The sequence below is a fragment of the Perca fluviatilis genome, chromosome 15 (genome assembly GCF_010015445.1).
Source record: "Perca fluviatilis chromosome 15, GENO_Pfluv_1.0, whole genome shotgun sequence".
Classification (NCBI taxonomy): Eukaryota; Metazoa; Chordata; class Actinopteri; order Perciformes; family Percidae; genus Perca; species Perca fluviatilis.
The window spans coordinates 18,624,636-18,640,910 of NC_053126.1; the positions used below are offsets into that span (position 1 = coordinate 18,624,636).

At 40.5% G+C, this 16,275-nt stretch overlaps 2 protein-coding genes across 2 annotated transcripts; one reads left to right on the top strand and one right to left on the bottom strand.

Moving 5' to 3' along the window:
- Positions 1–7,774, bottom strand: retreg3 (reticulophagy regulator family member 3). Its single transcript, XM_039823651.1, has 10 exons — positions 7,659–7,774; positions 7,177–7,452; positions 5,287–5,393; positions 5,001–5,031; positions 4,766–4,892; positions 4,386–4,470; positions 3,693–3,830; positions 2,983–3,065; positions 2,442–2,574; positions 1–2,352 (listed from the first exon to the last, which is right to left on the bottom strand). Exons 2-10 carry the CDS (start codon positions 7,422–7,424, stop codon positions 1,805–1,807), a joined length of 1,500 nt encoding a protein of 499 aa, XP_039679585.1. The 5' UTR covers positions 7,425–7,452; positions 7,659–7,774; the 3' UTR covers positions 1–1,804.
- A 615-nt stretch (positions 7,775–8,389) lies between these two features.
- On the top strand, positions 8,390–15,666 carry tubg1 (tubulin, gamma 1). The gene is made up of 11 exons (XM_039823656.1): positions 8,390–8,781; positions 9,189–9,301; positions 9,705–9,872; positions 9,966–10,034; positions 11,182–11,261; positions 11,375–11,501; positions 12,619–12,705; positions 13,312–13,461; positions 13,550–13,702; positions 13,790–13,951; positions 14,421–15,666. Exons 1-11 carry the CDS (start codon positions 8,733–8,735, stop codon positions 14,616–14,618), a joined length of 1,356 nt encoding a protein of 451 aa, XP_039679590.1. The 5' UTR covers positions 8,390–8,732; the 3' UTR covers positions 14,619–15,666.
- The last annotated feature ends 609 nt before the right edge of the window (positions 15,667–16,275 follow it).

The window sequence follows — 16,275 nt, forward strand, 5'->3', positions numbered from 1 at the left end:
TTTATTGCAAACATTTTATTCAATATGATTTGCACATCAAAACATATCAAAACCAGTTACAGCGAAGAAAATACACTACTATGCACATTACATTATCAATCCTCATACTGAGGAAGTGACTCTTCATGGAGCAGCAATGAGCAACATTCTGGTTAACAAAGGTGGCCAAACCAAGTCAAACAACTAAAACTAATTCCTCCTCCTTAAAATTAAGCCTTAAAATTCCAGCAATTTCAGTCGGTGCACTTTTTTCTACTTTACCTCCATGAATGTGGATCCAGCAGTTTTTCTATTGCGCTAAACCTTTTGAAGTTATAACTTCCTCTTAATTAAAGTAATACAATTAAAAAGAGCAATGTGTTTTCCACTTCTATAAACCCAGCATTTATATTTAATTTTTAATAAATTGTAACTGTGGCTCATTTAAGTGTTAAGTGTCAATTCCACAGTAAAGTTTTGACATAGTTTGTCCATCAAAAGGAAATCAGGCTAACCAACACTTTCAACTTTCACATACGAGCACTTTAAAAAAAAAAAAAAAAAAAAAAAAAGGATACAAGGATAACTTTCTATACCCAAATTTGATGTAAACATGTTTCCCCATTAAAATAGTAAAATATCTATGAAATGTTAATGTTTAATTTTTCTCTTAAAAAGTTCAGCATGACTGTCAACTACATGAAATACAAGGATGATACAAAGAGGTTAAGACATTTGTTTAAATATTACTTTTGAAAAAGATAAAGCGGAGGGCTTGTTCAAGGTATTAAACATTGGCATTATATGTCATTGGGCTGTATTTAAGGACATGAAAATGAAAGATATTCTAAACTTACTCACACAGCCAAAAGAAACAGACCTCCCCCTGCTGGGGCACAAGTTCATAAATACAATGAACAACAAGTATAATATCAAGTGTTACTCCAGTTCAGATATTATATAAGATTGTAATGGGACATTCTTTAAAGGAAAAAGAAAATCAGCTCCCAAAAATGCATGAAATGTCTTCATATGTTAGACAGCAGAAAGGAAAAAAGGAAAGAAAATACAGAGAACTGAAACTGTTATCCAAATAGTATTCATTTTCATCCTGGAAGAAAATTGCTGGGTTTTAAAATCTAAAATAAAAATCTGTAAACCTGTAACATTAAATATATCCTCTAAGAGCCACGTCACTTGAAAGGACAGCAGAACACTAACATCAACATAAACTGCTGGTTCCTGTGATGGAAAAAATAAAAAGGTTGATTTATCTAACTCAGCTGTTACAATAAGTGAACTTTAACATGTAATGATCTTCCATAATGTCATTATCAAAGCCACATGGCTCAGCTCAACCAACGGGAATGTCATATTTGGTCCGATGTTGAATAGCCCTGTATGTCTCGATCTCCAGGTAGAAAAGATTTTATGGGCACGGTTGTTCTTTATTTCTAGTCATTAACATGTACCCTAGTAAGTTACGGCCGCACATAATGGAATTGCAAGACTACAACGAGGCTCAATAATGCTGGTTTTAAAAAAAATGTCTGAATATGTTTATTGTTGCATTTCCTATTGCTCAGCTTACAAAGTAAAAGTTTTCTGAATGATCAGGGTTTAAAAGAAAAGGGAGGAAAGAGTTTTTTTTTTTTTTAAAAAGGAAATAAAATTTAGTTCTTCACAGTGATAAAACTGATGCCAATCAGGAGCAGGGCTGCTGGAACCTAAAATCATTTCTCACACACACAGCTCATCAACACTGCCCATGAAGTTTTACACACACACACACACGCACACGCACACGCACACGCACACGCACACCTCACTGTGGTTTACCCAGCAGGCTAGACAAGAAGTTAGACCCCTGGCTCTCTCCCTGTCTAGTACCCGCTCCTCCTCCAAGTGGATCCATCTGGTTCAGTTCAGACTGATCCAGCATTTCAAAGTCCTCTCCGTCCATGTCTGTGTCTAGCTCGGAGCTGGACTGCTTGCGGTAGCTTCGGCGGACCCCGACCCTGGGTGGGCCTTCTCTGCGCCGGGCAGCAGGACGCTGAGGTTGCATCGCCCCGGCCAGCGCTGCCTGAATCATGTTGCTGGCAATGACTCCAGCCAAGTCTCCGGCGAAATCAGACGCAGGTGGCAGGCCGCTGAGAGAAAGTTCTTCATCCAGATCCTCCTGATCTGAATCAAAATGACCATCTACATCCAGCACTGAAGCCCGGTGACTAGCTAGCCCAGACATAGCCAGACTAGGTAGACCTATGCTTGTGTCGTCATCGTCATCCATCAAAGTAGCATCGGGGTTTATGGAGGGGAAGTCTGGCAGGTCTTGAGCAAAGGATTCCTCAGCATCACTGTGTCTGTCAAAATCTGACCAAAATACAGACAGAGACACGGTGAGGGAAAAGAACAAACCAGAAAATAAAGGAGGGGTAAATCTGCAATGTCTGTGTTCTTACCCTCAGAGCCCTCTGTGAGTGGGGTCTGGCCACGCGATAGGTTAAATGTTCCATTATCAGTGTAGGACACCTCAGCATCAGAGTGCTCAGAGTCGGTCAGTGCAAGTTCCTTGGCAACAACAGCATCATCAAACTGGGAGAAACAGCACATTTTAAGATAATTTTTTTTTTTTTTTTAGACGTAGTCAAAATCTTTTTATATGCTTTTACCCTTTGCTCTGCTATAAAAGGGTTGCAAACTTTCTCTGTTACTGTTTAGTTCTATTCTCTCACTTTTTGCTCTCATACCTTCTGTAAATACACAGGCACATGACAGACCCAGCACATCATGTGAATTTTCTTAACCCCAACAGGAAGTGGCTCAGATGCGCTACCATAACTAACACTGTGCTGAGAGAACATACACCGTCCACACTTAGGGGGGTGCTTAATTTAAGATGCCTTTAGTAACCAACAGTCCATTTATGGAGCCTTAAGTGCAATATCAACAGAATTAGTGGCAGTTTGATTAAAATAGAGTTTGGGAGTTAAACAGACTTACCGTTGGGCAGAAAGCAGCCAACTCCTCCTCCTCGCTATCACTGTCTTTACCTGAGGCTACACCACGGAGAGGCTTCCGCAGGACTGCAGGGAAGAATGACAAACATACAGAGAACACTTTTACATTTATGTAATCAGCTTAACAAGTGAAAGCAAAAGCATGTGGTTTTGTGCCACCAGAGGGCACGAAAGCATATACATACATACATACATACATACATACATACATACATACATACATACATACATACATACATACATACATACATACATACATACATACATACATACATACATACATACATACATACATACATACATACATACATACATACATACATACATACATACATACATACATACATACATACATACATACATACATACATACATACATACATACATACATACATACATACATACATACATACATACATACATACATACATACATACATACATAATATGTCAGTTGCTGGCTACAAATGAGCAGCCTGATGACATCACTTATATCTAATGCAGTAAAACCATGTTGAAGTGTTATGTGAACAAACACAACACTGTTAGTAGTAACATAAATGTGAAAGTTATGACGTTACATTTATTTGTTTATGGTTCAGTTGTGGCTTTGACTTTATTTTCATTTAATTTGCAGTGTCAAATCAGCATGCAAAGTTTAAAATAAAATAAAACAAATTCATGTACTACTTACACTGATTATCAATAGGCTTTGACATCATGTATCCATAAACGCTGAAGTCCAGTCGCTGCAGGACCGGATCCAGCTTCACACACACATGCTGAAAAACCCTGTGATAGGCTCCCAGAGGAGCCAGGAGAGTAGCCCACACTAGAGGAGAGAAACAGAATACTAGTCATTATAAAGAAGGAGGGAGTTGTTTAGTATACATGGTAAGACAAAGCTGTGTTTGTTTATGTTCTGCACAGATTCAGTTTCTGGATTACTCGCATCACTGTCAATAGACACAAGTCTGTGTTAGCTTCAGTAGAGATACAGGCAAGGTGAGGCAGAGGGAGCAGCAGGGAGTTAACAGGTAGAGCTGCTGTGGATGGTTTCAGACGTCAGAGTAGAGGGCCTTGGCAGTTCTTGCCTCCCAGGCTCTCCAGCCTACACGGTTGGAGGTTAGGAGATTAGCCCAGTCTAAGTCTGACCTCCTTAGCTTTCTGCCTGGCTCCCTTCCTTCACTCCTTCCTTCCTTCCTTACGTGCCTCTTAATGGCTTTAATCACCTCCCAGGCTAAGCCCTCGTACCGAGGCCCCACAGATCTGGTTTCACCACCCATGTATTTTTTAATAGGACCAGTCAGTTGAGTTTCCTCGCCAAAGTGGTCCTGTGAAAGAGCCTGGATCTGTAGTTAGGACTGATTAAACTGCTGGGCCTCACCAGCAGAGTATGAGAGCACCAATCCAGGAATGTAGCGTCCAACCACAGCCAAGCAGGCGAAGACTCCACAGGTCAGGATGCAGAACTGACACAGGGCAACAACACATAGGGAATCAAGTCAGCACCTACAATACATGTTGACTATGGTGCATGTATCCAATGCTTACAACCAGAATAGGGCTGGACAACATATTGACATTCACTCATTAATTCAATATAATTATAATATGGGGCGGATTGCGGTGCCTAGTGTGAGAATAATGAGATTAGGTGAGAGTAATCAGATTTTGCATATTTATGAAATTAAATGTGACATACATTACACACACAAATATACATTATATATGAGAGATTTTCTTCATATTGTGTGTTGTCCTTACCTTGCCAGGTTTATGTTGTTTGTACTGCACCGCACTGGATGCGATAACAGCTCCACTGACCCAGGCCTCAGCAATGTGGTGGCACAGTTCAGGCACACTGAGGATGCCAGGTTGCACCAGACCCCAGCTGGAAAAAATAGAGAAAATTATTAACACCTTTACCTGCTTTCTTTCTTTTTTTTTTTTACCGTTATTATTATTGTTGGAATACTGGCTGGTGGTTACAGTAACAAACCTCTCATTTTCTGATTCATCCCGGTTTCTGACTGTGGAGAGAGAGAGAACATTCAGCACTTACAATATATAAAAAGTAGTCTCATCAAGCTTGTCTCCAGTCTTTGATCTCTTAGGGCTGCTGACTGATGGCATATCTATTCTGACAAAGTTCATTTGTTGCAATCACAGCAACACGGGGAATGCTATATGGTACAATTAATGCAAGAAAGATGGAAAGTAAAGGAAAAGAACAGAACATGTGTTAGAGAGATATAAAGAGCCCCATAAAAAGCAACTGGTACCACCTCCAATCTCTGGCCAGATCTTATTTCTCCAGGTATCAACAAAGACAATCACAGCCAGACCAGAAGCCAGCAGGAACAGCAGGCGCAGTGACGTCAGGGCAAAGAACCTGAGGGGAATAAAAAGAGAGCAAACACATGAACAGACAGTACTTCTAATGCCTGTTACCCCATGAGTAAAGGACAAACAATTACAGTTACAAAATTCAACAATTTAGTACAGAATTCATGAAACCACAAAACCCTCAAGAGATGATATGCCGTTTCCTTTAGTCAGAACTAAGAAAAGAGGAAGTTAGCCCACCCTCTGGTGTGTGTTACACCCATTAGTTCTAGCATAGAAATTAACCAGGATAGATGATACTAAAATAGGATGTTACATTTTCTTCATCAAAACTGACGGCACTGCTTTAATATAAATACAATGAAGGGGTGAGAAATAAGGGAAGTGCTGATAAATTAAATTCCCATCCACTAACAATGGAAAAGCTACATCTAAATAGTGTTGTTTCAGGTGCTTGTTGCCCACTTTTACACAAATTGATTTCACTTCCTTGGGCCTCAACACTTAAAGTGTTGCTCCACTTCACAAAATCACAAGATCTCAAAATGTGTTGACCACAACAATGTTACAGAATTCTGCCAATCAGCAGTTAGAGATTAACCTAACCAAGATTTTGTTGGCAGAGCGAGGTGTGTTGGTATTTGGGGTAGCAGTGCAATTAGTAGCTACAGTTAGTTACATAAAATACAAACATCTAAGTAATCCTAGCTCTATAAGAACACAACAAGATGTACACTTGTAGTACAAATTAATGCAAAAAAATAAAATGGAATCATTGACAATCGCTTAAACTCACTTAAAGAGCACTGTTTGAAGATGCATTTCATTGAGCAGTGACATTGGATTTTATTATTTTGTTAGCTACATCCTTCTCCCACTTGGTGCTTTAAGAAGGAAAACTAAGACAACCTACAGCCAGAAAGGTTGCCCATATTGCCTCCCCATCAACATGTGACTTGCATTTAGTATATCACGCGTGCATTATCCTTGGGAAGAAACTAGCCTCCACCATCATGTGTGTGCTGAAGCACAAGTGAGACAGGACAGGGCGGCCTAACATGCCCAGTGGTCTAATTGAATAAAAGCTGAATGCCTGAGCTCCACAAGGAGGCTGGTGAGCCAAGCTTCCCCTCTCTATGTCCAGGTCAGTGATTCTTACCATACAACAATATCAAGGTCACCTAATTAAGCCAGAACTTGTCCCAGTCCTACACTTTCTCCTATTGATTTCTTCTGTAGTTTCTTCCTGGTTTTCTTGTTTGAGTACATTTCTGAGTTTAGGGCTGGCCTAATGGCTGAGTGAATATAATTACACATGATAAAAATAGACCGATATTCACTGAGCACATGCTTAATTCCTCATAGGATTTGCTGTTCCACACTATAAATGAATTTCCTCTTACTTTTGTACTGACAACACACTGATCTCTAAATTGCAGATTTAACCTAAATGTACAGCCTCACACTGGCAGCAACAAGGGCACTGGTAAAGAGGCTAATCCACGACATCATGCTGTTATCAAGATTAAGAAAACAGTTCGGTTAGGAGAAACATTAGAGTTAAGGTAGAAGTGCTTGTAGAGTGTGTCTATAAATAGTACTACTAGCCAGCCATCTGTCTTGTCTTGAATTGACAGGTGAAACATTTGCATCGTGTAAAAGCACCAGCTGCTGGAGGTCACATTGGCTTTCACCCAAAGACCAAACAGCTTCTGTATTGTCTGAATGTAGGTTGCTATAACACTGGCACAAACTACAAACAAACAGACTAGCTAGGGAGACAGAACAATTTTACCATCAAAATGAACTAAGTTTGCGCTGAAACTCACCAGAACACAACGTTGACCACAGTGTAGAGAAGCACACACTGTAAGGGTCTTTCCCACACTAGGACAGACTGTAGGTAGGTCAGGACGGGCTCGTAGGGCCCCAACCTGGACTGAAGAGCAGCTTTGACAGCCCGTACCTGACCGTCTCTCTCGCTGGAGCATGGTCGACTTCGCAGGCAGACACTGGACGCCTGCTGGGCAGAATAATCATTCAGAGATGCGTCTTCCATTGCCCCAATGTGCGCCATTTTAGCGTTTATGGTCGATAAAGTGTGCCTGTAAAATAAAGGCATAATAGAAACAGGTAACGTTAACATTACATGAGGGACACCACAGCGCCACGGAACAGTACCATTCCCAACAACATCGAGCTAACAGCTAGCCACGCCAGCTGAATCATCGTGTTAAACACCTAATTACATTAGAAACAAGCATGTTATCAAAGACAGTGCTCAAGCGTTTTAAAATAAGATGACACGTACTATTTTGTCATGTTTGCAGAAATGTTGCGCCTGGTTGCGCTTTCTTCGGAAGCTGACAATATGGCGTCACCTGTTTTTCATATGTCAATGGTTTTTCCTCAGCACTCAGCAGCCCAATCAGAATCTGCACGACGAACCCGTGTCATGCTGCGTTCAGGTGGAATAGGAATATTTAGGAATACCGTTTGCTTTGAAGCAGTAGGCTACATTGACAAACGAGTCAGCAAACCATCATGACATTTTTTTAGGTTAAAATATTCATGTACCCATTTTAATTTTTCTTGTGTACCCTTAATGGTTTTGTATGGCTTTATACAAACTAAATAAAGTTAGTTTGTTAAGATGATCTGTCGCTTCCGATTCGGTAGTTTAACTTTAGTGGGTTTTATGTGCAACAAGATGACGATACATAACGCGTTATGTATCCTAAATCATTGAAATGTCAGTCAGAAGCACAAGTCCGCTGTGACCTATTTTATACAGTTTATGATTTTGAGCTGTATGCAGCAGAGCTCTGATTACAAGTATGTAAACAGTACATCTTTCCCAGATGTTCTGCTTTGAATGTGTCTGCTTGGCTTAACCTTAACCATAGGGCTTAACACGCTCCGATACGGTAGGTGGCGGCAGGCACCTTTAATGTCGGGTTAGCAATCCGCCAGAGCCATAAAGAGAAGAAAATTCAGCTTGGAGCGTCATCCATGCGTCACATCCAATGGTCACATCAGCACCAAGCGCAGAGCGGGAAGAGATATTTATTTTCCTAGGATGGCGAAGGCATGGCCTGCCCTACTCTGTCTTTGATTGGCTTACCCTGGCATTCTTACTCTAACCCTAACCAATCTCACTCCTCGTGCCTAAACCTAACCAATCCAACCAACGTAGGGAACGAGTACTTGCCAATCAGAGGCAGAAAAGGGCGGGTCATGCCTTCACCATCCTAAAAAACGCAAATTTGCAAGCGGCAAGGACTAGTGGTGGTGAAGTGGCTTGAGCAGCAGTCTAGCTACATATTTCTTGTATTATTTAGCTAGCAAACAGGCTAGCTAAATAAAGAGCAACTGGAGACTGAACATGCCGCGGGAAATCATAACGCTGCAGCTTGGACAATGTGGAAATCAAAGTACGTGAAAGACGAGGTTAAGGTTAAGATTGTTATCCCTCTGCTCACATGAGAACCTTATAACGTTAGCCAATGTACAATAAATTAACTAGCTAGCTAAGATGATCTGTCATGTAATGGCGTTAGCTAAGTGCTAGTATCAAGCTAAGCTCAAAACATAACACAAACAGCGACAGTATAACCTAGTTTAGCTGACTTGTGTAATAGGCTCTCTAACGTTACCTAGCAAATGCAATCTAACGTTAATGCAAGTTACCGTTAACTAGCGTTAACGTTATCTATGCAGTGTCATTCAGATAACGATACTGTTTTGTCTAATAAGTTCGTAACGTTACAGTCACAGATGACATATTAACCTGACCTAACATTAACGTTTTTGCCAACCTGCTCCTCTCTGTGTTTTGCAGTTGGTTTTGAATTTTGGAAGCAGCTGTGTGCAGAGCATGGCATCAGTCCAGAGGGGATTGTTGAGGAGTTTGCAACTGAAGGGACCGACAGAAAGGATGTGTTCTTCTATCAGGTAACTGGTGCAAACACTGACTGCTTCTCTTCATTATCTCTCACATCATGAATTACAAAATGAGTATCTTTTCTGCACACCATTGTAAGTTCAGTCTTTTTCGGATGATGCTTAAAGAGCAACAACATTATGTGCCACTAGATGGAGTGGTTGTAGTTTGACATTCAGTTTACTGTCATAGAGGAGTGAAGAAACAAGAAATATTCCCATTTGAGAAGCTGCAATTAGAGAACGTTGGCTTTTTTTTTTTTTCATAAAAAAAGAACTTAAACCAATTAATCAGTTATCAAAATAGTTGGTGAATAATTTAATAGTTGACAACTAATCGTTTAATCGATTAATCTTTGCAGCTCTCTTGTGCAGTATAACAAGCTAATTCCTGGTTATTCATAAAACTCCACAGGCTGACGATGAGCACTACATCCCCCGCGCAGTTCTCCTGGATCTGGAGCCGAGGGTGATCCACTCCATCCTCAACTCTCCTTATGCAAACCTTTACAACCAAGAGAACATCTACCTCTCTGAGCATGGTGGAGGCGCTGGGAACAACTGGGCTAGTGGATATTCACAGGTGATCACTGGAAATGACAGGTTTCTTTCTTTAACCCTAAGAAATAAAAATGTTATGCATGTCAAATTCTGCGGATTGTTTTGTTCCATCTAGGGCAAAAAAATCCAAGAAGACATCTTTGACATCATTGATCGGGAGGCAGATGGCAGTGACAGTCTGGAGGCAAGTTTTCCAGTTTATCACATACCGACTGTCCCTGGGGCTGGGAGTGATCGGGGCTGTGGCTGTTTCGAATTAAAAAAAAAAACGGATTTAAAAGTAATGTGATATTGCTGAGTGTAGAAATATTACATAGTATAGTCAACTTCAACTCTTATCCACATCAATAGCAACTTGCAACTGGAACCTGAACTTCAAACATGCAAGAACATTTCCGTTGCTTGTAGTTAATATGATGAGTTCATTTCCTGTTGAACCTGTAGAAACGGAAGGAATATTGTCTGAATAATGGAAAAATTATGAAACAACGGGGCCCTGGACACAGAAAAGGCCCCTCACTCCTCCTACATAGGAGCAAGATACTCAGCTTGAAAGACCCAAAACGACTACGAATAACATTTGTTTGTGGTTGATTGTTATCTCTTTTAGTCACATTTTGCAAGTGAAGCTCATGTAGCCCCCTGACTTCTTGAGCCTCTGGGCCTGTGCCTGGTAGACCCTTTCAGTAATTCATCCATGGTCTGAATAATAACAGGGAACACTTGATTGTACTTAAACATTACTTCTTTTATTCTGTCAGTCAGACTCTTGCATCTTTGTTGTGGTAAAATAGAAATGAATGACTTGATCAAAACTATGTTAAAATGGTGCCAGTGCCTGACATCTTAAAAATGGCAAAGGCCCACCAATGCCTCACTATTATTCTTAGCCTCTTTCTTTTTGGTGAACTTTCTTCAGCTGCCAGCCTCCCATAAAATAACACTCACATTTCCCCTCTCATTCACATTATGACCCCACATTATTATTTAGTGTGTGCACTCTGTGTATGTGCATTGGATAAGAAGGTAGGCCGAGCTGCTGTGAGCATGTGTATGTTGGCAGGGTGTGGCGTGTAGAATGTCTGGTGATAATAGCTGGGCGAGTGTAGAAGGCAGGTATTACAGGGCTGTGTTGGGGGGTAAGGGAGCCTATTTGTGAGGTGGGGCTGCACTCCCATTTATATAAGTACCTAGGAAGAGAGGCATTTGCTCACCCACGCACAGTCGTTTTTTTGCATTAGTAGAGTTTACAGTAAGCTTTATACACACGTGGCACATGCTGTAGCTGTAAATGTGAACTGTGAGTAATGAGTAACTCTTTGTCTTTGTAGGGATTTGTCCTGTGTCATTCCATTGCTGGGGGGACTGGTTCGGGGCTGGGATCCTATCTGCTGGAGAAACTCAATGACAGGTCCACAAACACACATGCAGTAAAACAACAACAAACATTTTTTTTTTTGTCAAAACATTTTCTCGTTCCCTGGTTTGTGTGAATAATATACATGTATATTTTCTGATCTCCAGATACCCAAAGAAGCTGGTGCAGACTTACTCTGTTTTCCCAAACCAGGACGAGATGAGTGATGTGGTCGTTCAGCCGTACAACTCACTGCTCACACTGAAGAGGCTCACACAGAATGCAGACTGCGTGGTGAGCAGCAGCGCTCATGGATGGATGTTGCTTAATCCCATTGCTCACTTTGCTTCACAATGCAGCCATGGCTCTAAATAACCTCACAAGATGGATTAAAACACATTTTTATACAAGCCATGGTTAGCTTGTAATTGTGCCACTTGGAGAAACAAAGTCAAAATAAAACAAGGTATCTTAGCGAAACTAATTTTACAAAAAAAGCGGCCAACAAAATTATGATGTGATGTCAGACTGTTACATAAATTTGGCCTTATGTGCTCTGATGTAAATGTAACTGCTAGTACACATGTCAAGCTGTTAAGAAATCAAAGACATATGAAACTCTTTGAAAAAATTGTTTCATTAAATCTCACAGGTCTATTACACACTTCAGTCTCAGTGCCAGGGAAAAAAAGAAAATCCACACTGCAGTGGACTAGTTTTTGCTGGGTTTGTTTAATGTTGTGATTGAAGGAATACTCCACACAAAAAAGAAAAGAAAAAATCATCACAAATATGAAGACAGAGTGTTACTTCACCCTCTGTGTGGTTTTGTAATTTGACTACCCAGTTGTCACTTGTCTTTAGGTTATGTACCTGATATTGTGATACATGTTAGGCTTACAGTCTCCTCTAGATGTAGTCTAATGTTTTAACACACACACACACACACTGCCAGTGTGTGTGTGTCTGTGTGTGTAGCAGACTAATAAAGAAGCTAACTGCAGTGCCAGCTGTAATCAAACTTCATAAAACTCAGTCTTAAATTGGTGATTATATTAGTCTGAGATGCTCTAACAGTCTAATGGTGTTTCCTCTCTAATACCTACTTCCTCCAGGGTCTTGCATAAGGCCCTCATGTTGATTAAATTAGCCAGAGAGCTAATAGAATCTGTCCAAGAATCGGCCCCCCTGTTGCAACTGTACAGTGTGTCTTTTATGTTCAACTCTGCTGACAACCGCACACTGTGTTGCTCCTTAAGAGGTTCCTTGACTCTGATATCCTCTTTCTTTTTCTTTAACATCGCAGCAGTGTTTTGACCTTCTTCACTATGTTGTTGTGTTGAAGCTCTTCTGTTATGTTTTAATTTGTCTAATAATTGCCCCATTTCTCTCATTGTGTGTTGTATATTAGGTGGTGTTGGATAACACAGCTCTAAATCGCATCGCCACAGACAGGCTGCGTATCCAGAACCCCTCGTTCTCCCAGATCAATCAGCTGGTGAGTGAGAGACGCCACTCAGTGTTACAACCTCTACCTCCTCCTTCAGTTGTTTTCACAGATTGTCAGTCAGCAGGTTTTAGTCTTTCTCAGAGATTGCCATCTACCCGACTGTATTTAAACAAAGGCAAACGTTGAGACAGGCTGTACTAGATTCATGCCGCTCACTTAAAAAATTACAAACTAGTTTAGCAAGTCGGTTGCACGTCAGACTGGATTTCAACTTTCTTGGAAATGAGTTGCACAGCACTGCACTTTCCAAAGAGTATGTCAGCTTGCTTGGAGCCAAAGTAAGAGATTTTGAATTTAGGCTGCATTCCTTTTTAGGGCTGGTCGATGTGGCCAAGAAATGAAAATCTACATATTTATTTCAGATTTTAATACAAATTGTTATGCGAAATGCAGGAAGAATTGAATTGAAACCGCATTAGACAGCTAATGTTGTCACCTTTTGACTGAAAATACTTTGTGTGTTGTAAGAACAAGATTTCATGAAGTAGACATTTTACACATCGTGCAGAAACACTCCTTTAAAACTTAATTGTAAGCTCTTAGCGCATTGTAGTTAATGTAAAGCTCTGTCTAACTGAACTGTCATACACACAGGTTTCCACCATCATGTCTGCAAGCACAACCACCCTGCGTTACCCGGGCTACATGAACAACGACCTTATTGGCCTGATAGCATCCCTCATCCCCACACCCCGCCTCCACTTCCTTATGACTGGGTACACTCCGCTTACTACTGACCAGTCGGTGAGCGAAAAAAAAACAAATGGTGCAAAATGTTTTCATGTTAACCCAGCATCAGTTAATATTTCAAATACTGAATGTCCATTTTCAGGTTGCTAGTGTGAGGAAAACCACAGTGCTGGATGTGATGAGGAGGCTTCTGCAACCCAAGAACGTGATGGTGTCCACAGGAAGAGAGAGACAGCCGAGCCACTGCTACATTGCCATCCTCAACATCATCCAGGGAGAGGTCGACCCCACACAGGTACGTGTGTGAGGTGTCAATCTATATTCTTATAAATTCCAAATAACACGTTTGGAGAGTATTCATGTGTATTATACTCTACTGTAGGTGCATAAAAGCCTCCAAAGGATCAGGGAGCGTAAACTTGCCAGCTTCATTCCATGGGGTCCCGCCAGCATCCAGGTGGCTTTGTCCAGGAAGTCCCCGTACCTGCCCTCGGCCCACCGAGTCAGCGGCCTGATGATGGCCAACCACACAAGTATCTCCTCTGTAAGTGCTCATCTTAGAGTTGTATCACCTCAGCCTGTTCAGTTACATTCTCTATTTATACAGTTGAGACCTGTGCCTTTGTTTGTTCTGAGTCAATATTTGAGGATATGCATTGTTCTAAAACTGAAGTTCAAGCAGTTACAATTTGGCTTTTCATCATCATCATCCTGTCAATTTTCTTTTCCTCCCCTTTTGCTGGTTTAAAACATGAGCTGTGAAGTTGAGGGAAAATGCAGTCCTGTGATGTCAACTTAATCTGAGAAAGCCTTTACAGAGCAAACTTTTTCTTTCATTATTTTAGGTCTTAAATTTAAGTAAGGGGAAATACAGTCATTCAAGGAAGTTACCGTGAAGTCATACATTTCATTTTCCTTTCTGGTAGCCTGGAAGTTAAAAATAAAACTGAAAGTGTGCAAGTTTTAAAGAAGTCAGAATAAGAACCTGAAACTTCTCCTTTGCTGTCCCACAGCTGTTTGAGCGGACGTGCCGGCAGTATGACAAACTGCGTAAGCGTGAAGCCTTCCTGGAGCAGTTCCGCAAAGAGGACATATTCAAGGAAAACTTTGACGAGCTGGACAACTCTCGCGAAGTGGTCCAGCAGCTGATAGACGAGTACAGCGCAGCCACACGGCCCGATTACATTTCCTGGGGCTCGCAAGAACAGTGAACAGACTTTTTGTCTTCTATCTCAATTATAACTCCGTCAACATACATGCTTAGCTAGTTTATTCTAACCCGATTTAAGTCCCTTCTTCAAAAATATTTTCTTCAACATATAGGTGTCCCAAAATAGACAGGTATTTGGCTATAGCTGCTTCTCTAAAAAAAAATATTTATTGGCTTGTTATAGCATTTGATAGTTTGTCTCAAAATTGAAAAAAGATACTGAGGGATGACTGTTAACAGCCACTTTTATTATATTAACCAAAAAATAAAATTGACTGGACTGTCAGATCCATGAGATTCTCAAGCCCAGTTTAAATAAAAAAATCCTTGCCTAACAGTCCAGTAAAGTGAAAATAAGAGTACTTATTTCCTGTAAGTCTGTGCAGAAAGCATCAATATATCGTACAAAATAATCTATAAATGTCTGTTAATGGTTGTTTTTTCCTTTTTCCTAAACTCAGTTTTCCCGTCTTTATAGCCTATTTCTTTCCAGCAATGGTAAGACAACCTGTTGCCTTGTTTCGGTCTATTTTAATACCATACTTAAGTTTTTGTGCAGTTGATTTACAGTAAAACGTCCAATGTCTACGAAATGATTGCCTTGAATAATGGGAATAGGATTGCCAGAATGTGTTGCATGTTTGATGCAGGTTTGTTCATCCTAGACATTTCTGTCATGGTTTTATTGTACCCTCTTGTCTGCTGCTGATACACTTTGCTCATTTGTTACCACTGTACATGATCAGCAAGAATGTTGAGTGGAAGTTGGGCTTGAGGCAAAAGTGATGTTAAAATACCTGCCATACAAATGGCATCGATATTTAACAGCATTTGTCACTTATAATGGAGAAAGTAACAGTTTGCACAGGTGAACATTGAGTACAAGGATGGATCTCATGTTAACACTTCATCTCGGTGCCTGTAAAAGGAATAGCTGGTTTACTGGTATTCACGGTATTGTCTAAAATGAATATACGGTTCCATGTTGCTTTGCTCGTTGGACCTGTTTGAAAGGATGAATAAACACATTTTCTATTTTCCATTTGAAATGTTTTTGGTGTTATCTGTAGGCACACTTGTAAGTTGTATGTAAAGGTCATTTTACTTACTAGCATACAAAATAAAACCCCACTTCTTCCCCCCCCCCCTCACCTGGAGCTGCAGTGTATTGGTGGCCATTCATCTAACTCCGTTAAGGCTCATTACCACAGGGGAACGTAAAGGCACTTAGCAACGCTTGCTCAACCAGCTATTGTTTTTTACCCAGAAAAAGCTTCGGGGGAGGCAGCTCTTGGCTCTGCTCCTGGCGCCAAACTTCAGCCTTTTATAAAACGTCTGGTTGAAAACAATAGTCTTACACTGCTTCACTAGTCAAGGTACAAGAAAGCACATTTTCTGAAAATGAAATGAGGGCTGAGGCTGAACAACACTAATAAACACTAAATATGGTAAAATGGTGCCGTTTTATTAATTACAGTATTTATAGTTTTTTATTGCACTTCCAGGTTAGTTAAAAACAAACAATAGTGCAATTAACTATACACACATTACATAAAAAAAGGTACCATGCAGCATACAAACAAGCTTAATACAAAGCAACAACATCCGCAGTTTGATTTATTTTATTTTCATACTTGTAGCTTGGAGCTGCCTGCAGC

Coding starts and splice junctions, on each gene's coding strand:
- retreg3 (XM_039823651.1), bottom strand. CDS start 7,424: ATGGCGCACATTGGGGCAATGGAAGACGCATCTCTGAATGATTATTCT. Junction 3,831..4,385: donor GGTGCTCTCATACTCTGCTG/GTGAGGCCCAGC, acceptor TCTCTCCTCTAG/TGTGGGCTACTCTCCTGGCT. Junction 2,353..2,441: donor ACTCACAGAGGGCTCTGAGG/GTAAGAACACAG, acceptor TATTTTGGTCAG/ATTTTGACAGACACAGTGAT.
- tubg1 (XM_039823656.1), top strand. CDS start 8,733: ATGCCGCGGGAAATCATAACGCTGCAGCTTGGACAATGTGGAAATCAA. Junction 12,706..13,311: donor TCTCCCAGATCAATCAGCTG/GTGAGTGAGAGA, acceptor TCATACACACAG/GTTTCCACCATCATGTCTGC. Junction 13,462..13,549: donor CGCTTACTACTGACCAGTCG/GTGAGCGAAAAA, acceptor GTCCATTTTCAG/GTTGCTAGTGTGAGGAAAAC.